The sequence below is a fragment of the Drosophila innubila genome (assembly GCF_004354385.1).
Source record: "Drosophila innubila isolate TH190305 chromosome 2L unlocalized genomic scaffold, UK_Dinn_1.0 4_B_2L, whole genome shotgun sequence".
Lineage (NCBI taxonomy): Eukaryota > Metazoa > Arthropoda > Insecta > Diptera > Drosophilidae > Drosophila > Drosophila innubila.
The window spans coordinates 6083637-6105936 of NW_022995372.1; the positions used below are offsets into that span (position 1 = coordinate 6083637).

General features: G+C 37.1%; 4 protein-coding genes across 7 annotated transcripts in view; 1 reads left to right on the forward strand and 3 right to left on the reverse strand.

The window, feature by feature from the left end:
• Positions 1–7834, forward strand: part of LOC117779547 (dedicator of cytokinesis protein 9) — a 29157-nt gene extending 21323 nt beyond the window's left edge. For 2 of the 3 annotated variants that reach the window (XM_034615779.1, XM_034615780.1), the window contains exons 8-13: positions 380–1981; positions 2305–2451; positions 5828–6038; positions 6092–6380; positions 6443–6675; positions 7141–7834. In XM_034615779.1, coding sequence (XP_034471670.1) covers positions 380–1981; positions 2305–2451; positions 5828–6038; positions 6092–6380; positions 6443–6675; positions 7141–7163 — 2505 coding nt within the window. In that variant the 3' untranslated portion in view covers positions 7164–7834. Of the gene's footprint in view, positions 1–379; positions 1982–2304; positions 2452–5827; positions 6039–6091; positions 6381–6442; positions 6912–7140 lie in introns of all 3 variants that reach the window. The other variant, XR_004617019.1, reaches the window with a different exon arrangement.
• LOC117779548 lies at positions 2740–5513 on the reverse strand. The gene is made up of 3 exons (XM_034615781.1): positions 3938–5513; positions 3108–3267; positions 2740–3018 (listed from the first exon to the last, which is right to left on the reverse strand). Exons 1-3 carry the CDS (start codon positions 5323–5325, stop codon positions 2956–2958), a joined length of 1611 nt encoding a protein of 536 aa, XP_034471672.1. The 5' UTR covers positions 5326–5513; the 3' UTR covers positions 2740–2955.
• Positions 7835–7839: 5 nt separating the features above from the next.
• LOC117779550 lies at positions 7840–9494 on the reverse strand. Its single transcript, XM_034615782.1, has 3 exons — positions 8450–9494; positions 8220–8346; positions 7840–8163 (listed from the first exon to the last, which is right to left on the reverse strand). The coding sequence occupies exons 1-3, from the start codon at positions 9337–9339 to the stop codon at positions 8131–8133; spliced, it is 1050 nt and encodes a 349-aa protein (XP_034471673.1). The 5' UTR covers positions 9340–9494; the 3' UTR covers positions 7840–8130.
• A 389-nt stretch (positions 9495–9883) lies between these two features.
• On the reverse strand, positions 9884–18081 carry LOC117780138. 2 transcript variants are annotated; one of them, XM_034616558.1, is made up of 2 exons: positions 17951–18081; positions 9884–10887 (listed from the first exon to the last, which is right to left on the reverse strand). In XM_034616558.1, exon 2 carries the CDS (start codon positions 10849–10851, stop codon positions 10192–10194), a length of 660 nt encoding a protein of 219 aa, XP_034472449.1. In that variant the 5' UTR covers positions 10852–10887; positions 17951–18081; the 3' UTR covers positions 9884–10191. The 2 variants fall into 2 exon arrangements, with proteins under 2 accessions (XP_034472449.1, XP_034472448.1); XM_034616557.1 differs by having other exon boundaries at positions 9884–10904.
• Between the last annotated feature and the right edge of the window lie 4219 nt (positions 18082–22300).

Below are 22300 nucleotides of genomic sequence, written 5' to 3' on the forward strand. Positions count from 1 at the left end.
AAATTTAAAAAAAATATATAGATAGCAACTAAAATTATAAAATATTAGTTCATAAATATTTAAATTTTTAAGCTTCCAATTCTGGGAGTATTCAAACTTTTTACATTTGTTCCCACATTTATAGATAACAAACAACCCAAGTTAAAAGTTTAAATTGAAAAATGTTAAAATTTAAACTTTAAATTTTATGTTGTCACTGATCTTATTATTAGATTTACTCAAGAAATAAATCAAGTGATGGCGCTAAACAATATTCGAAAATAAATAAAAATGTTTAATAAGTTTGTATTAATGATTTATTACATTCTTAAATCATTTACTTATTTGATTGAATATTCATTTAATTTTTATTTTCTCGTTTTGTTTTGATCTCTTACAGCACTCGCAGGACACGACGACAATTGGCGCCTACACAAATGGGGAGACCGATGTTGCCCTACGCAATGGACACAATCGTTCGGTGAGCGTAACCCATGCGCAGATCCTCTCCAGATGCGATAAGTTCAGCGCTGGGGAGAGCAAGGATCTGCTGTTGGGTTTCCTGTTCATAGTGAAGCACCTGTCGCAGGATCAAATGGTTGGCTGGTGGCAGAACTGCAACGAGACGGAAACGTTTCAGTTTCTATCCATTTTGGACTTGTGTCTGCTGCAGTTTCGATACGTGGGTAAGAAGAATGTGATCCTTGCCACAGATGCTCGAGTGATACGTCCAACGAAGGCGCATACACTTCCCGCACGGACTGCACCGCCAGTGCTGGAGAATGGCCACCAGGAGCCGTGCACAGGAACACTGACCCAGACTCGAGAGCATTTTCTGGAGGATATGGACATGTCAGCCAGGTCACAGCAGGCACTGTACGAATCGAACCTTGCCACTGAAGTGGGCATGATTATACTGGACTGTCTGGGACTCTATGTGCTCCAGTTTCGACAGCTGCTGGCGGACAGTTTGGTGCTGCCCAAGCTAGCCCGTGTCTATCTGCGATTCCTTCAGCTGGGACAATCGGAGCGTCTCTCCAAGCACGTCTTTGCGGCTCTACGGGCATTTATTAACAATTATTCCATGGCCCTGTTCAAGGGGAATGCCATGCTCTGTGGACAGATGGTCTATGAGCTGCTCAAGGCCTGCGACAGTCGCCTGGTGGACATACGCCATGAATCCTGTGCCGTGCTCTATCTCCTGATGCGCAGCAACTTTGAGTTCAGTGGACGCAAAGCCTTGACTCGAGTTCATCTGCAGGTCATCATCTCTGTGTCTCAGATGATTGGCAATGTGATTGGTTTGAATAATGCACGCTTCCAGGAGAGTTTGTCCATTATCAATAGTTATGCCAATAGTGATAAGGCAATGAAGGGCACAGGATTCCCCTTGGAGGTCAAGGATCTGACACGTCGTGTGCGCACTGTTCTCATGGCCACGGCTCAGATGCAGGCTCATCACATGGATCCAGAGCGTCTTCTGGAGCTCCAATATTCGCTGGCCAATTCATATGCATCCACGCCGGAATTGAGACACACCTGGCTCGTCACCATGGCCCGGAATCACGAACAGAATGGCAATCTCTCGGAGGCGGCCTGCTGTCATCTCCATATTGCCGCTCTCATGTGTGAATATCTGCGTTTGAAAGGTGGCTGCACTTTGAGCTGGTCCTCGACAGCCTTTGGCAAGATCTCACGCAATATTCCGTTGGACGAACAAGGACTCAAGCTGGATGCGGGTGCCCAGGACTCTCAGTACACGGAGCAAATGCTGCTGGAACAGCTGAAACAATGCGCCGACTTTCTCGATCGTGCCGAACGCTTCGAGTGCCTCGGAGAACTCTACAAGCTCATCCTGCCCATCTATGAGCGTGCTCGCAACTTCATCGAGTTGGCCCATTGCTATGAGCATCTCACCCAGGCCTACAACAAGATTGTGGAGGTGAATAGATCTGGAAGGCGCATGCTGGGTCGCTTTTATCGTGTGGTCTTCTATGGCATGGTGAGTACTTCGAAGTTAATCAAGACTGTAAACACCCAAAATGAGTAAAGTTTTGCAGGCTTTGCTCTTTGTAAAAAAAATGTAAAACTGGGATCGCAAATTATATTTTGATTGAATTGAAGTAAATTAATTTTTGAATGGAATAGTTATAATGTATTTATTGTATAAAATATACCAATAACACTTTTTTTTCATACAAAACTTTAATATTTTAAGTTTTCTTTTTTCTACGTAATTATAATTTGTGTGCCTTTGAATTTGTAAGTGTTCACGGTGGTATTTTCCTTAATATTCTGACTAACAAGTTTTCTGCGTATTTTCAGATGTACTTCGAGGAGGATCACGCCATTGAGTATGTGTACAAGGAGCCCAAGCTGACATCCCTTAGTGAAATCTCGGAACGCTTGGCCAAACAGTATAAGGAGAAGTTTGGCGCCGATGTTGTCAAACTTATTATGGATTCATCTCCGGTATGTGAGAAAATGTTTATCTATTAAATTATGGAAAAATAAATAATTTTAAGTCAGTTCTTCCTATGAAAACCTTTGAAAATATTATTTGAAACTCATTATGGTTCGAGTATGCGAGATTATCCAATATGATAACTTCCAAGTCGCAACCAGTTCAACAATGATCCACAAGTGATTTCATGGGCTATTTAGTGTGATCGTTACGACTTACTTACGATTTTATCAGGAGAATATATATTTTTTTTTCCTTTGCCAAAAATTTTTCAGTAAAACTACATAGAATTTTTTTTTGGTTTTGCTATTTGTTTACAACAAAGTATGTATATTATTTTTTCCTAATGAATACTTAACATTATTTGTTATCTCACACAGCTTAAGATCATTTGACTGATTTATAGTTGTTTTTTAGAATGTCTAACAACCTAACAAATTTTTAAGAATACGGCTGCGGCTGTCAAACTAAAATAACTACAATACATACATATACAAATAAGTGGAACTAGCTCATTTGAACAGATACTCATTAAATTGGACGTCAGTGTCTTCCCCTCGCATTAGGCTTAAGCGCTAAATGGATTTGGAAAATGGAAAACCGATAATCAATGATAATGGGAAAGAAGTGGAATTGAATATCATAAATGATATTTTTGACTTACGCGCTTCACCTCTGATTGCCGCATCTTTGAGGCCTGTGTCATTCGTGGCGCCACAACTCTTGGAACTGCTCCTGCTTGACTCTGTTTTGTGCTCTGCATTTGTCCTGCGCCAGTGTTACCTGTTGCCCGTGGCAAGGTGGCTGCTTTACTATGTTTGTTACTGCAATATTTTATTTTAATTAACTTATAAATAAGGTTAGATAGTCTTGATATACAAGTCCTAAACAGAAAAGCTTAAGCGACATTAAATTCGTTGTTTTGGCAAATAAGTAACAAGCGCATTTATCCCCCTATATTAAAAATACTATCTGTTATTTTATGTGGCATCTTAAATGGGCTAAAGGAGATTTTTGGTAAAATATTATGTTTAAAAATATACATAATAAATAATTCAAAAAATTCCGTTTGAGAAACGTTGCGGTTATAGCTTGATATGTTACAGTTTATTTTTTTAATTTATGATGAATTTTAACCCTAATTTTTTTTAAAGAAAAGAATTGTGTAATAAGAAATCAAGTTGAACTAAAATTGAAGTTTTAAAAAATATTGAATATTCTTAAAGTGATTTTAAATATTTTATTGAATCGGTTTAAGTTTTGAAGAGTAGATATTTTATTTTTTGAGCTTATCATGTTTTTTCTCTTTTTTTTATTACTGTCAGCTGTTAATTAAATTGATTCTGTTCGATTATATTCTATTCTTTTATGTGGAATATAAATCTATTCAATAACTTAAACCCCATTTTCAATTATTGCTTTGGCTATGATTGATGTAATAAGTGCTACTAAGATATACTGATAAATTGATTGACGATCAAATTGTTAACTTACACATGAACTTGCTCCGATGTTTGCTGATTTTTGACTCGGGAACTTGCCTCTATTTTACAATTGGACTTTAGAATTTGACTGTCCGCCATGTCGGGTATGTGGTTTCTAACTACACCAGATTTGGGTGGCAATTCTCGGACATGTGTCTTAGGACGATTGCCCGTGACGCAGAGTGGCTCTGATTGCTTTTTACTTGTTGGTCCACTTGGCACGACTCCTCTGCTTGGTGAGGTTATGCGGCATCTCTGCAATTTGCTTTCCTTCTCCTTGTGGATGGCTGTCTTGCGGGCATTGTTGATGCACTTCTTCTGGGCTACTTTGTAGAGCTTGGGGAAGACGGAGCTCACATTGGTTTTGGTCGTGGACATGGCTGGGGTGCTTGGTGGCACATTCAGTTCGAAATCCTCTTTAGATGATAACTGTTCCTCATCTGCCTCTCTTATCATATCCGATTCGTTGACATCCGTCAACCTATAGACCTTCATGTGATTAAATTCTGGCGTAAACGAATCCCAGTCGTATCCTGACAATTCTTCATCTTCATTGTAGCATATGTCATGATCTTTGGTGATGAGTTCGGAATCGTTGGTTTTGATGGGCATTGGAGCTGCCGAAATTCCAGAATTGACCAATTGCTCCTCGGGTGTCGCCAATCCCAGTTTGTGGCAGAGCTCCTTGAAGGCCTCCTGATAGCGTGTGCCACCATCATTGTTGATCAGCTTCTCAAAGGCCTTAATGTCCTCAATCTGGCGCTCAATTTCCAACTCGGTGTAACTGTGCTTCTTGGGAAGAGCCGTACATCGGGGACAGATCGATGGCTCCTTCGTTTGTTGACTCTTGCCATTGAGGGCTGCACACATGCGACTAAGAAATTGAGCAGCCAGGGCATTGCCTGGCCGAGTCTCATGATTGCCGATCTCCACACGAAGTCCAGATGCCAGACAGAGATTGTCATCCCACAGTGGCCTACTTGCTCCTCCTGGCATCATGAACTGCACATTGATGCCCTGTGCATCCGAGCTGAGATTGAATTGTATTGCGGAGAGGGGAAAATTGTGACTGCCCAATTGATCCATCATATTGAAGAGCTGTCGCTGAATGCGACTCTGAGCATCCAGTTGTGATATGTGCAGATTATCGCCCACAATCTCTTGTCTGACCAGCGTTGTCGTCGACGTCGTCACCTCGTCTGTGGCCACCTTCGCCTGGCAATTATCCTCATATGGAGCACACTCCTCATCCTCGCTCTTCAGATACGAGGGCACAAACTCCGCCGCATTGGGATTTAACGAGGATTCGCTTAAACTATAACTATCGTCGCTGCCAGCCTGCAGCGATTGTATGAAATCCTTGAGGAACTGTTGATGCATCTCATTTCCACAGTCCATGTTAGCTTCTACTTTCTCACTTGGTTGAATGACGACAAAAAAAAAAAACTGGATTAAGTAGAAAATTGCGTATTTAATTTGGGTCTGTTGTTAATGCACTCTGTCAGATTACAAATAATTTATTATTTGTATTGCGATTTTTAGTTTATGTCTACAATTGTTGTTTTGTGATATATATTTGTACTTTTTGAATAGCAAGAATATTAGGTTTAAGTAATCCGAAAAACTCAAATGTTGCTACGACTTTCGTACCGTCGCCATCTGTCGTTCACTTTTATTGCTAAGCAGCTTTGATCGAGAGCGTAAAGCTAAGGCCAGATGGCGCCACTTGGTATTACTGTTCAGCAGCCTAATTGATCGCTGGAAAAGCTTTGCCATCCACGGTTGCCATCTAAAATGTAATTGTTGTGAAAAAAAATATCGCATATATCACTTTGCTTACTTTGAGATCCATGGGGCTTATTTATTTATTTTTTAAACTACTTGTTACCACTTGTTTTAGGTAAAAGTTGACGAATTGGATGCCAAACTGGCCTACATACAGGTGACCCATGTGATACCCTTCTTCAGCAAAGACGAGCTTGATCAACGTCTCAATGAGTTCGAACAAAATCACGATGTGGACACATTTATGTATGAAACACCCTTCACCAAGTCGGGCGCTGCACGTGGCAGCGTAGAGGATCAGTGGAAACGCAAGACTGTCATTAAAAGTGAGTGATCTTAAATTACTATAATGATCAGCTATTCATTTATTTTCCTTCAGCCCAATACTCATTTCCCTATGTGCTTAAGCGCATACCCGTCAAGTCTCGCGAGATAATCGAACTGAGTCCCATTGAGGTGGCCATCGATGAGATGCAATCAAAGGTTTCAGAGCTGGAGGAGATCATTCTCCCGCCGGCGGATGTTAAGAAGTTGCAGCTACGTTTGCAGGGTAGCGTTGCAGTTACCGTAAACGCGGGTCCTTTGGCCTATGCACATGCCTTCCTGGATGCCAAGGTGATCAATAACTTTTCACTCGACCGTGTCGAGGATCTCAAGGATGTCTTTCGGTAGGTTAACAGACTCCCAGTTAACTACACTTAATAATGCATATTTGCTTTTTGGTAACCAGCGATTTTATTGGCGTTTGTCACAAGGCGTTACGTGTGAACGAGCGCATGATTAGCGCGGATCAGAAGGAGTATCATCATGCGCTTCAGGAGAACTATGAGAAACTGTGTCAGGCACTCAGTGAGTTACTCCAAGACGAATCGTTCCAGCCGCTTGGCGATGATGCCGACACCGCAGCCCAGCGCAATAGCATGGCTTTATTCAATGCGATCAGTGGGGCCTCACATAACTCAAGTACTGCTTAAGTTCAGTTCAAAACAAAAACAAAAACCAAAATTATTTACATACATACGCACAGCTACTAAAATGGTTATTACAATTACTCAAATAACAAGCCAAGTAGAAGACTAATTCATGTAGCCTTTATCAACATGTTTGGTGTTCCTTTTGTATGATGTATGATCTTTGATGTTTGATGTTGTCGTTGTCGTACCCGTTGTCCGTTGCCGTTGTTCTTTCTCTGGCAGCAGGTAAACTGAGAATTTCGTCCTGTCGTCTCTCATCTTAAATGTTAAAACGCGCATCCATGTGACTAACTAAGTAGCAAAGGTATTTGGTCATTACTAACCCAAACTAAGCAAATGCAATACTAAAATCAATAATAACTCATACTAAAATTGCTTTTAAAACTTTTCCCAAGAATTAAATCAAAACCGAACAAATTCATTATTTAATTCAATTTTTTAATTTCTGTTTTAGGTTTTGGTTTTGCCGTATATTAAAGCCCAAATGCATACCGTCAAATATCAGTACCCCAAATACACATGCATATAAAAATACACGCACACAACCAGAACCACGACAGTCAATTCACCAGTTGACTATGTTGCAGTACACTCGAAAAAAAGCCACATGTACTTGTTAATTTTATATATTTTTGTATAGCCCTAAACATAAACGAAACGAAATTTAATTGTTGTTAGCTTATATATAACTGTTTATATAGATTGATTGTACATTTTATTATTTATATTATTATTTTAATTATTACGATTCCAGTGTGCATCAAACCCAAAAACTGATGAAAAAGGATTTTTAATTAATTATCATTAAATATATGCTTAAAATAATATACTTAATGTGTAGTAATCGCAATGAGCTCCATTATAAGATCAAATCTGCTAACTTTGTGTCTTCTTCAAAACTCAAATAGCTAAAAATGAAATTGTTTAAAAATTTAGTTATTATATGATAAACTTAAATGTATTTACCTAAAACAATTAATTGTAATTGTAGTTCTAAGTTCCAGAACAGGTGCAACAGAACTTACCAAAGTATTTAAAAAACAAAAAAAGAAACTATGATACAACAAATACATGAATATATATTTACATGCATTTTCTAGTGAAATCGATTAACGAATAAATAAATATTATAAATGTTAAAAAAAAAACACAAAATTTTATTATAATTATTCACATTGCTCTTTCTGTTTATTCCATTTTTCACTCTATCTCTATTGGCCACATAACCAATGTTGACCAACTATTGTTTATTCCTGTTCCCTGCTTGATTCTATCTATGAGAACTTAAAGTAGAAACTAGTCGTTGATTTACAAATGCGTTGATCGCGAAGTTAAAAACAATTACAATTTCCACTTGTTATGTAAAATGATATAGCAAATATATTCCCAGGACCCTTAGTTCCTTATATCCCTAGTGTGTGTGTCTATTGATAAAACATCTCCCCTAGTTATTGTCATCCTTCAAAAGACTCAGACGCTGCAAAAAAATGGAATTAGTCAAACTCGAAAAATATGTCTGTTATCTGAGCTCACCTTCTGTGCCTCAGTTTGGCGCATCAGAGATGTGTATGTGCCACGTGGTGCCAATTTTTGTGTGTTTTTCTTAATGGACTGACCTATGCTTTTCCTGGGCGTAGGTCTACCCTTAATCGATTTTTTACTGGGAGAAGAAAAGTGTTAATTGATGTGATAAATTAATTAAATAATGTAAGCATATTAATATAGACTGTAAACTACATTACAGCAATTTTAAATGGACGTACTCATGCTGTGAATCTTGTTTAGCATTTCCGGACCGTTGACGCATTTCGGTTCGACTGTCGACAGTCTTCACTCCATTCCAACCGCCAATGGGAGTGGGAATTTTGGTAATCTGACTTAGTTTTGGAAGGGTCATGATCTCAGGCATTACAGTGGGACTGGTATTGGGATTGGTTAACTCCAACTGCTTTTTTGGAATAGTTGTTGTTCCTAGTATGCTGGAGCTTATCTTGTGTGTCTTGCTTATTTCACTGGCAAGAGAAGAGACGGAGGACTTGATGCGTTTGGACCGATTTTCTTGCGTAATATCTGAATCGATGGTGGTTGTGGTTGATGGGCAGTTGGTAACATCCGACTGCTCATTCCACTCCATCTTGTCATTTAGAACATCTCCCATGCGAGCCATAAAATTGGCAGCAAGCACATTGGGTAATTTTCGTGGCATAAACGAACGTTCGCTGATCTCCAAGTGCAAGGATGCATCCAGGCAAAGGTTCTCGTCCAGCATCTGTTTGGCCAGTGTTCCCTGTTCTCCCTTGAACTGCACATTGATACCTTGTCCGTCTGGCGACAGACTCACATCGATCGCTTTTAGGGGCATGAATTTGTTCCCCAGTTGATGCAACAATTCAAATAGCTGCCTCTGAGCATGCAAATAGGATGCATCGCCAACAACCTCGCGACGAACCAAAGTTGTCGTCGATGTTGTCTTCGATTTCATATTCTGACTGTTCTTACTCTTTTTCGGACCTGGACTCATCTTTGAATATGGCTTAGAGTTCGAACTGTTCTTCAAATACGATGGTATAAACTCCGATGCTAAGGGATTCAGCGATAGATTTGGAAATGATTGACACGGTAACTCCTGCTTCCTTTCACTTCTGTTTTCCATTGTTATGGATTGTAAAACCAACTCTGAAATGATTTTGAATATATATGTATGTATACATATATATAGTGTACACTCAAAACGGTTCTGTTTTGGTGCACAGATGGTATACAATCTAACAATTTTATGTCTTTATATGCTAAACTGTATGTAGTATGTTAAGTAGTTAAGAAAGAATTGAGTGATTCAAATGATCGAAAAGTCTAAAGTTCCTACGGGAACTGAATGATATTTAAATTTCCAGCATCCTGCTAAAACCAATAGAAGCCATTGACTTTCGAAATTATGTAACTACGTCAAGATTTTTAAACAAAAACCACAGCTGACGTGGATTTTGTGGTTGCAGCGCCATCTGGCGGTCAATTGGTTATTCAAAGCTTAGCTCATTTAAATGTAAAGCTTTCTCTTACCTCTTTTAACGGTATTGATAAGTAAATTTATTCTGCTTACCAACATTAATTTTAAGAAGAAATAGTCTTTCATTTTTGCATACCATAAATTGACCAAAAACACTTACGATTTTTCAACATTAAGCAAACCAATTACATTCGCTTCAATTTGTATTTATTATTAACAATATGTTTTTAAAATTATTTAACAATTTTGTTTTTCATGCGCGAATCGACACGGAAATTGTTATTCAAATTTTTGTTTTTAGAATTTGTTGCAAACAAAACCATAAAAATAATAAAAATATGAACGGAATTGGCCAAAGCGCGTTGGGAAGCAGTCAATCAATCAATCAAAGACTCAATCAATGCTTCGTTTTAATGCTACATAAATATTCTTTTTTTTTTCCTGTTTTTCGTTTCTTTTTGTTTTCTTTTGATTTTCGCTTATTATTTAAAATTAAATTTACAAACGGGCATTGGGATTTCGGGAGCGCACAAAGTTGAGCAGCTCATCGGAATCCTCGCAGACGAATGGCTTGATGTGGTGGCATGCAACATCGTGCCACTTGATGCCATCATTGTAGAAGTTGTTCAGTATGGACAGACAGCTCTCATCATTGCCCTGGGCGGCCTCACGGTTATCCGGCTGCGGTTGATTGTAACCTCCCGTCTGGGACCAATCGCCAGTGTTGCGCTGCGAGGTGGGACCAATTTTGCCACCCGATCCCGACCAGAACCAACCGTTCTCATTCGGCGGCTGCAGATCGGGTCTGTCACAGCCGGCGAAGTTGCACTTTCTGCCCGACGTCCAGATGTAACGCACATTGCCACGTGCGATGCGCTGCTTCACAAAGTCATTCTCCTGGGGGGTCTCCAGCGAGACGGCGTCCATGCAATGCCGCCGGCAAATGTTGCGTGCATCCAACCAGTCGACCTCCAGGCTGCGCGTCGGCGCATGCTCCCAGCTGAAGAAGTAGGAGTGTGAGACGCCTCGGGCATCACGATACGTGGCATGACGGACACGGTTGGCACAGCTCCTCGGATCCGGCAGTGCAAGACGACGCTGGGCAAGAGCCACAGTGGCGCTCACTGCCAGCAGCAGCAACGTGCGTAGCACAAACATATTGACGGGGGCGTGTGGGCGTGGCACGAGTTAAATCTAGAGAGAGAAAAACACTGCAAGTGACAAAGTGGTTACAACTAAGCTTCAAATGAAAATGTTTATTTATTTATTTATTTTTTTTTTTTGGGGGAAAATCAGGCGACTGACCCAACGATTGGCCCAACGAAAGGCCCAACCCATTTCCGCTTGGATGAATCTCACCATTCATTTATGCAAAATCACTGATTGGAAATAGATCTATCAGATCTATGGGGTCTCTATAGATTTGAGCGATTTTGACTTTTGTTTTTGTCTTTTATTTTGATTTTTTTTTTATTTGTGTATGTGTTTTTTGTGTATGGAATTTGCCGTCTGGCAATTGTTAAAATCGTCACAATTTGTTTTTCCATTTCCATTTCGCCTAATTGAGTAGTTTTCCATTATCGATTTTGGGTTCGACAACTGGCCTTGTCTCTCTTAATCTCGGCCCTATTTCGTAATCATGAGAATTCTACAATGGATTCAATTTCTGCCTGGCAACAAATCTTTGATCAATTGACTACCTCTATGCAAATTACTTTATTGTTTTATGCTTTTATCTACTATAAATTATTATGACTTAAATTAAACAAAATTGTATGCAAATTTTATGGTCTATTGATGGCAGCTGTGCCCACATCAGACTCTGTCTCCGACTCCGGTACATTAACTTCGCATCTGCTGATGAACTTACATAAAAATGTTTATTAACTGCAATTAGATCCGGAATGAAATTGTTTTTACATTTAACTATGATCTAAAGCTATTCAATCAGTTGGTAATACAATCGAGTTGACCTTGAGACAAACCAAGATTATGTATTTTAAATACAAAGAAAAGCTAGAATGCTATTTTTAAAGCTAAAAAAGTCTTGTTACTATAGAAACATTTACAAAATATTATTATCTGAAAATGTGAATTGGAATGTAAAGAAATCAATAGAATAAAGCTTACTTCTCTTAGATACTCTCTTTTCAAAGATATAGTAAAATATCTGTATAGTATAGCAAAATATCAGATTAATCTGACTTATATATCTACTATTCACTCTTTTTAAATTCAGTTGGTTCTAATATATAGTTAGAAAATCGACAGAAATAAAAGTTTCATCAATTGAGACATTTGTTCTAATAATGAGAGAAAAAGAATTCATAAATTGAAAGAACTTTGCAATATTTGTGTGTTTTTATTTGTTTTCCCTTATCAAGTTCTCAAAATTCTTGCCACAATTCTAGACCCTCTTTTTGGGTTACTTTCTACATACTTTTTTTATTACATGCACCTCAAACTCAAGTCATAAACTACAATTCACTTAAAACTTGACCTTTACCTTTACCCATTTCCATGGTAGCAAAAAGCGAGCCCCAAAAACTGACCTAAGCCAACAACACTACACTACAGAAGAACTCAGCCTGAAGTTAAAACTTGTGAGCTGGATGAAGCTCATTCTGAGGCAGAGCACATGCCAAATGGTTTCTTGGTGGTGGTTTCTAGCTATTAAACCCAAAGTCTAGCTTCGCATACCAAATAGTTTTTTTTTCTTAGCTTTAATGGAGAAAGTTGCATTGCTGTCTGCTTGTTGTTGTTATTGTTGATCTATTGTTGTTGTTGCCGAACGTTTTTGGGGCACATATTACACGCAGTTGGCTGACACTTCAACTGTCTGAGCTTGTGTCTTCCGTCTGATAAGGCGGCAAAGACTTTGCTTTTATTATTATTTTTTAACTTTTATTTGTACGAGTATCTCGTTGTTGCTGCTATGTTGTAATTGAAATTTCAGGTTGCTTCACTTGCATCTGTTTTTTTGTTTTGTATTTTAATGCTGAGCTAATTGTCGTGGGTAAAAAAAGAAGGCCCAAAGTGAAGAAAGAAAGAAACCAACTTGAATTCGAAGTCGTACAATTGTCGGCTCTTAGCGCGTTGTTTAAGTGGCCAATTCGATTTTTGGTTAACGTTTATAAATTGTTATGCAATTATTGTTAAACGCATTTCATTGAATATATTGTGTGGTTATTTATTTCTGTTGTATTTTGGCTTTTTTTTGGGTGCGCACTTGTAAATTGCGTGGATCACAGTTGGGGGAGAAAGGCGTACAAATAATATGAACAATTGTATATTCATATATAAACACTTGCACTGTTATGACTAATATGATAATGATGATGCTCAATAATTTAACCGCCACTTCATTTCCTTATATAAGTGGTAAGATTCAACAATAACAAATGCAAAAAGAAACAAATAATAGTTCAACCTTCGAAGCGTGTTCAATCGCCAAAGCTTAAAAATTAAATGTTCATAAGTTTGGTTTTTTGACTATTAATGTGCAACATCTGTGCAACATTCCAAAATCTGTCTGTGTGTTAAATAATTAATTCCGTGCTATGCTTGGAGCCATCTGCCTGTCTTTTCATGCAGCTGCATTCCTTCTTCAACTGCCTCATTCCATGCACCCCCTTCATCTTTCCAGCCCCTGATCATACCCCTGTCACAAAATGTCTATAAATCTCTGACTTAGACACACTTAACAACCAAAAAATCTGCAAATTAATCACAACAGGTTTTTCACACTTGTTGCATTTATTTTGTAGCAATTTCCTATTTGTATTTGTATTTTCTATACTCTGTACTTATCAATAAATTTATTTTAAGAGTCAGTACAATTAGACTACCACAACTTACATATTATGTATGTGCCATTGTTAATATTCTAACAATTTTGATGAAATGTCCACAATAAATAATCAATCAACCAATCAACTGCCCCACATTACAGGGTATTGCTTAGTCACTTAATCTACCACATTTTAGCTGCTTATTTATGTATCACGAGCTTTTAATTCGCCCATCAAGCTAAAGTTTGCTTGTATATTTTGTTTGTTCATTTCACAAATTTTATTTAGCCGTTGATTAATTTACCTGCCAAATAGCTGTTAATTAATTCAACTGTTGATAATTTGCAAAAATATTATTAGTTGAACAATTCGTAACGCATTTATTGTGGCAACTTGTTTATGGTTTAATAATTTCGAAATATTTTGATTTAATTTTAATTGAGAAATGTTTGTGAGAGAATATAAGAGAGCACGGATTAAAGGTGAAGATGGTATGTAAACTGATTATGGCTTATTGATAAAAGCTACCTCTTGATTCTAGGAGTAGTGATTGTCAAGAAATGAGACTATTACAAAATATCAGTTTTGAATTTAAATTTAATTTACCTTAAATCTTATGTCTCTCTGAAAACGTTTTCGATTATGCGTATCTAAACTAAAGAAACCGAGTTGAGAGACCTTTGTCATATTAAAAATCTGCGAAATTGAATCTATATATAGACATTGTCAAAGCTAATCGAATCTGGGTCTATTGATGCGATTGTGCTTCTAATTGATTGACAGCTTTCTGTTAATGGGAAATCATTTGAAAAGCGGCTCATCAGTTTCCCAGAGAAATCAGTTTGTTTTGGTTTGGCGAGTGAATAGTTTGAGTATGAATACGAGTATGAGTGCGAGTGCGAGTACCCGTATGTAGAACGCCATGCTGAGACGAGTTTTTGTTGTAGTCATGATGCACCGATGACAGCAATTATAAAGAAGACGGATTTGCCAACCACAACAGCAACAACAACAACCAGTTGGCTGTTGTCCAAAAGTAGGTCTGTTCCAAGCCTTTGTATATCTTGATAAGTACAACATATATACTTACATATATATGCAGCTGTTTGCTGGCATTGTTGTTGGTGCTAATTAGACGCATGTTGCAAGAACAACTTGTGCTATGTCACGGGGTCAAATCGAAGCGTAGACTGAAAGGGCTGATTAAATCCAAGCAGGATGCTCACAAAACTGTTAAGAAAGTTGCATGCGGATGCAATTGCAGTGAGTTTTAATTGCCTCAAGAGGTACGTGTTGCAAGCTATGGGGCAGGCGGTGCAAGGCACGAGGTTTTCTTTCAAGAAGCAGCCGCAGCAGCCAGACAGACACGAATAAACAAAGTCGCGCAAATATAATGTAGAAAAACAACTGGACAGACTGTAGAAGAAAGTCAGCCAAGTTGCAAGCGAGCAAGCAAGTTTGTGATCGGCCAGACAGGTGGCTGCACAGGTGCTGGGAGACAGGTGGTACAGATGAGACAGTTGGCGCGGGACGACTGCAAAGGAGCTGTCAGGTTGGTCAGTGCAAGGTGCGTTACTTTTACTGCTGCAGAGCTTCGAGTTATTTTTTTTTATAGCAACAACAACAGAAAAACATTGAGGAAAAAAACAACAAATAAACAACAAAAATAACAATAACATTAACAATGTCAGTTTGCTTACCACGAAATGATAGTGAAAATATTTGCAGCTTTTTTGGTCATGACATAAAAAAGATGTATGTATATAGATATATGGCAGCTATATAAAGATGCGAACGGCAGACTCTTGAGAGAGTCTTCTGAAGTCTGTCTAAAACTCTGACAAACTTGCTAATGAGTTGAACAAATTTCGAACGCTGAGAGAAAGGTAAAAAAAACCATACATAGTTACTTCAAGTAATCGAGAGATCATAACTATGAGTAGCTGAATAATAAATATGCTCTTGAATAAATAATTTAGAATGCATAATGTCTGCGCCTACAACTGTTTGACACAGCTTAAAGCAGAGACTTAGACTTAGAGGGGAGCTTTTAAACACATTTTTGCTAGTCAAAATTCACTTAACCCTCTAAGATTATCTTCCAAAATAATGAACAGAAATAGGTCAAACAATTTTTAACAAGACGAAATTGGGGCTTTGACTTCAAAAATGAGCTCAGAAACTGTGTAGAAGATTTCGTTTACCTGTAAGGCGACAATATTTAAAAAAATTTCAAAAAGTTTTACTGTGATAAAATGCTCAATTTAAATATTTTCACAAATATGCTATTTAATTTGATTAATAATTAAACGTACCTTTCACGAAAAAAAGAATTAGTAAAATTGATCGGTTATTTTTCAAGTTGTATCAATTCAAAAATAACTCAAATTTTAAAGATGAAATTTAACGCACAAAAAACCACATGACATGTGCAAGACAAAAAAAAGAACTTCTGAGAGATTTTAAGCATTTGCAATTGATTAGCTGCATTTACTAACAACATTCTAAAAATATTTTTGTATTAAAAAATTAATTACTTTTTTAGTTATTGAAATTAAACGTATAAGTGTCTTGAGACACGCTTACGTGCTAGGGGGAATAAACCCTTTTCGAATAAACCCTTTTAGTTTCCCCTTTTAGCCACGCCACTGTCATTTGTGAGTAACGTGAATAACTTTCCTTTGGGAGATCTGCTCAAGATCTCTGCGATTGTGCGACTTTCGCATCGTATTAAAAATAAATTATTTGTTGTCAATTTGGCAGCCTTGAAATTGCAGTTGCCAGTTTACAGTTTTCAGATGCCAGTTGCCAGTTGTCAGAGAAGACGTGACTTGCGATTTCTTTAGTGGAATTTAACGTTCAGTTTGGAGATTGCCTGCATTATACGATATATACTTAGTATGGTCACGATGCTATACAAAACTTGGCCATCAGCTGTGCTCTGTGTAATTTTCAGCACAGTTGCTTCCCACCAAAAATGTCAAATGGCATTTTTCACATCTTTTCAGCTCTCTTGTTGTTGTTGTTGGGATTTTAATTTCAGGTGTTATCTTAACATTAAGCATTATGAGCATGTTTTGCGTTTACGACCTCCAAAGTTGCAGTAGCATTTATTGTTTAGCCGTTAACAGCAGCAGTTAGCTCATGACCACAACGCCATTACTGACATTTTGGCATATTGCAACAAAATACAACAACAATAACAAAATTCAAAGAACACTACAAAATTTGCATGCGGCTGGAAAATTAGATTTTCCGCTCATTTGCACTGAAGCCCAAAAGCACAAAACATATTGCGCAATCTTCTGCTTCAATGCACTTAATTTGACTGAGGAGGCAGGTGACAAGAGGAGGGTGTGTGTGTGTGTGTGTTTGTATAGGTGTGGGCTGTTCTCGCCAGAAGTGCTTAAAGTAAATAACTAGGGCATACTTAATTGCTCCAAGATAGGCGAACTGTGTAAATACGGAACCTGAAGTACCTACGATAACTACTTAAGTATTTATAAAGCTCTTAACTGTTCTACTTGGCTTACTTACTACTTCTTATACAATAAGAAGACCAGTTTTGCTTTCAGCTAAGCAATCTCCAGATTTTATTTTAGACTTTGAGCATAAAATATTGAATCCTAAGTTTTTTTTCCCTCCCGTGGCTCAGCTGTTACAGTTGCCAACTATCACATAACTAGAACTATAGTTTGAAAAATAACTGGGTTCGAACTTCGAACCTTGCCATGTTAAAAATCTGTTGTTCTGTTAATTCTTGAAATTGCACTGAAAATGCCTTAAGTAGCATTTTTTGTGCGCATAATATTAATAAAACGTATAAAAAAAACTTAGTTTTGTTAAAAAAAATAATTGGCATTCTAAATTAAGATTTCAACATTTTATTCTATGATCCTTTTTTCTAACATTGCTAATTTTTTTTGTTAATAAGCTTTCGAAACTTTTCACATTTTAATTTATCTGTTCTTCATTTTTTGTGTGGACAGCTATATATTCGAGTCGAAATCAACGTTGAATCGAATGTAAATTATTTTCGAATTGCACATTTTTATTGTAAAAATGTCAAATATATTTATGAAAATATGAAACTTTTTCTCCATTTTTAAGAAAGCACTTCCAATGCGGAGCAAAAGGGTTGAAAATATGTACTGGATCCAGAATTGTGTTTTCTTATCATTAGCAGAGCAAATAATAATCCTCCCCAATGTCTGCAGAAAAAAAATCAAAGACTAAACAAAATAACTTTTTTGCATGCTACATGAACATCCATTCATTCTATAGATGTTCTATGCAAATATAATCTATGTACTCCATCTTTTCTTAAACAACATTTTATTTTAGCATTGAAAACGCACTTAGAAATCCACAACACAAGTTAAAAGTCATAAAATTAACGGCTTTTATTTGAAGTTTTTAACGTTTTATGAGTTAATATCCTTTAAGGATGTGCTCTAGATAATCACCTTGGTTAGAAATCAAAACACCACACTGAAAACGCAGCGGCGATTGATCAAGTCAAGCGAGAGACTAATTGAAAATGATGTACTTAAAATTGTTTTATGGAGTGTGGAGACAACCGCACGCAACGCTTCACTTTTACCAACTGAACGCAACGACGATCTTGCCACGGTTTATAGCTTGTCCCCAAAACAAAAACAAAACTAAAAAAAACAACAAACACCCAGCAACAACGACAACGACAACAACAACAACAAGTACAACGAACGGCATACAACGAACAACTTGACACTGCGGTTGCCGTTCGAACGCGTCTCGAACCGCGCTTATGCGCGGTCTTGTGACTATGTCTGTACACCTCTGCCTCTCTTTCTCTCTCACGCTCACGCTCACTCTCTCTTTCTCTCTATCGATCAATGTGTGCCTGTGTATGTGTGTGCATATGGCCAAAAACAAACAGTCAAGAGACGATACGCAGCTTTGGCGCTTCAAGTGCTGCAACCAAAACGATTTCCACTCAAAACTTCAGCTTGACATCTCATTGTTAATTGAGTTATGGGCTAGTAAACCGTCGGCCCAAAGGAGGCGGTCGTAATTGTGTCACTGTGCTATGTTCGAGCTGCAGTAGCAGTGGTTGCATGCAACATGTATGCAAGTGCGCGCTCCTCGAATCAAGTTTGTTGCCTGAGTCTTTTGTTTTGACTGTGGCAAAAATGTTGTCCAAAAGTCCAAAATATTTATATAGAAATGCAAAACATTTTAAGTCCGTTATGCTCTTTGTTTAAACAAATAAATATTGATTTATTTATTGATTTTAAATATTTTTTAGTGTCGATTTCAGTTTTTGTTGTGCCCCCTTGGCGGCACACTTGTAGATACTTGCGGCATTTATCGGCATTTTATTTACATTTCGTTTATGTAACTTTTATTTTTGCAGCTTTGCTCAAAGTGGGGGCCAGCAGAGAGCCACAGGTGGCTACAAAACTGTGTCAATAATGTCAGTAAAATCAATGAAGCGAAATTGCTTCCGGCACAATTTGGTCATCATTAGCCAAACCACATAACATAATAAGAGAAATAAATACAAAATAAGTAAAATAAAATAAAATAGAAAATAACAAAACAAAAATATTTGAAATATATAAATTTTTTTTTAAGCATTAAGTGTATCAGGCAGCCTTTGTTCCATTATTAGAGTCAGAAATATTTTGATTAATGATGTGCTGATGTGTTTATGTTCAGACTCTTCAAATATTTTAATTAATTTGAATGCCGATGCTTTTATGCCTCCCAGCAGGTGTGCATTGTTTATTGCAACAGCAAATATAATTGGAATATCGCATCAATATATCGAATCAGCTTCTGATCTTTGATCACTTTCAATATTCAAGTTCAGCTGGAGAACAACAAGGTAAGTTACATTGCACGCACTTTGGGAGTCACAAGCGCATCTTCAAACACATTACAAACATCGAAAATTATGGCAACAGATGCTGTAAGGTCGTTGAGTACATTAATTTTAATACCCTGTAAACAAAAAAGTGATCAAGTGAGTCTTAACCTTAGGATATCTACCTCTAAAATTATTTGAGATTTCTAAACATAAATTTGAAGTAACATTAACTGGAATTACAAAGTATCTTTTAGTCAGTCTCTGTCTTATTTGGGAGCCCCTACTTGCTTAATTGCAACTCGTAGATCTCAAGTGACTACGTCATCTAAACTCAATCGTAATTTGAAATCATTGAAAATTGAAATCAAAACTGTTGCCGTGCATCTTCTTTCAGTGCGTCTTGACTTTGAGCGCATTCATTGAAGTGATTTATGCAGCATCCACAACACGGCAAGAGTCAAAAAGCAAAAAGGGGCATCATCATCAGATGGCAACGGACAGAAAATGTGTGAATTCATTAAGTGTGAACATTGCCAAATTGCAGTTTGTTCGATACGATTTGACTTAAGGATGGAGTCTGAACTTGAACTTGAAGTGGCTCGACTTGAATGTTCACTATCTGTCTGTCGATATGGTTGACTTGCTGACTTGCAAAGAAAAGATAAGACCGCCCTGAGTGCTACTGCTTCTCTCGCATTATCCACGACTATGACTGCAATTAGATCTGGAAGGAGGCCCCTACCATACAACCCCCGCCAGCTGGCAATGAAGCCAATTTAAAATTGGGTCTCACAAAACTAGGCTGCTATTAAAGCCGCTTACCATGAAGTCAACTGCCCGTGGCCTTTACAATTGCCCGTTATGATATTAAGCAGTGAAGCATCCATAAGACGATCTCGTGTGAATCTAATTTTTTGTTCCACAATTTGAACATTTATTACATTAGCTTATTCCTAGCAACGCAAATTTATTTATAAACTAACTTCTTAAGTCTCTAAAAGTGTTTTGTTTAAATGTCAATTCTTTGAGAATACTTGAGAATAAATATATCACTAAAAAATTGTTTTACTTGTTTTAATTATTTGTTTATTTCTTTTGTAAGATAAAAATATTTTTGAATATTAAATAAGTCTATAAATCAAATGTTCTGCTTTATTGAAATCGGCAATAACAAATAGTATTGAATTGATATAAATTTAAAAACACTGTTAAATGTTACTTTATAAATCAAATACTTACAATTTTTCTTGCCAGCTACAGATTCGCCTTACTGAAGTTTAACTGTCTGTATGGAAATGCCTATGTGTAGGTTGCTTTTCACTTTTCTCTGCCTCATCCCACACCTGAATTGGTGGGCTTAATCAGCTATTTGACATCTTTGTCATTAAGCACGACAATTTTTAATTGCTTTCAACTTATTGCGAAGTTATTGTTTGGGGAATTATGTAACATTACGACATAGTGAGTATTTGGAGTATTGTTGGAGAAATGTTGTCATTTAATTGGCATTACCGTCGATTATCATCACTCAGAGCCTTGGGCGCTGCATCCCCCTCTGTCTCCCTTCCGTCTAACCCCTTCCTTATGTTAGCTGTTCCCCCTTGTTCATTCGACAAGGCCGTTTAGCGGTAGAATCTTCAAGAAGTGCGCGCACAAAGCGTAAACAATGATAAATTACAATAACATCATATTATGAGACCATAATTAACTCGAACTCTAACTCGGTGGTGGCTGCTGCTTCAGCTGTTATTGAGAGAGCTAATTAACTTGTCTTGTGACTGTGTCTGTGTCTGTAGATGTGGTAACTCTATAACCATAACCCACTGACTGACTGACTGACTTTGCATTGCCCACCGCGAGCCAAACTTTTGGGATTCTGTAACAAAAGGTCAAAACTCACAACAGAATTAACACCGCAATTCATCTCTCGATTGTTCACAGTTTCGTCACACTGTGCAATCGAAGTGGTACACAATTTAATTGTCGGTCAGTTCAAGTTTATCCAAACATTTTCCATTAACCCTGAATTAAATTGCAACAATTTGCTTTTATTATTATTATTTTTGAAACTATAAAAATAGAATTGAAGATTGTTCAAGGATGTGTTTTAATAAATATAAAGCAAACTCCATGCCAATTTACCAAAGCAAACCAAACAATACCGAGAGCAATCGTCACAGATGTTGTCTTATTATTTGAAGAACCTTCATATTGCCATCGCTTTGGGTTTGTTTAAAACGTTTTTGAACTCAATTTGCTAGTCAAACTAATACAACAAATGTGTGTACTTATAAATAGACAAAGTTCAGCATTTGACAAACGCATATACACATGATAAATACATATTTTAATAAAATATTTCTTTATACTGCACCCATTGCGAATGGGTAAACAAAAAAAAAAAAGATTTTGCGTTATCAGTTTGTCAATCTGCTTAAATAGGTAATTATCATAGTTCGAGAGAACAATTTTGGTTGGTAAATATGATAAAGTATATTTTCAGGCATTAATTCGAAAATATATACCCTGCGGATTTCAAAATTAATTACCGTTGAGTTTTTTAAGAAACTATAAAATATTATAGCAAGCATAATTGGGAACATACTATAAATATTTAAAAGAAAATTATTTATTTGCGAATACTATTTGAATTTATGAATTAGGATTCCTTAAGCAGAATACAGTACAGTACAGTATTACTTAGTTCGACATATCGAACTTTAACTTCTCCACTGCGTTTAGTATTTGTGTTGTTTTGCATCTTGAAAGTGAGCTCAATGTCTTTTATTTATAATGTCTTCCTTTGTATACTAAGTTACTCTAAGCATACATAAAGACGTGAGTTTTAATCTAATATTCAGATTCTGAATATCTTTAATTATGATTGCTTAGAAATCAAATAATGCACTCGATTATTTATTTTAAATTTTTTAAATTTATTAATTTCTTTTATTAATATTAA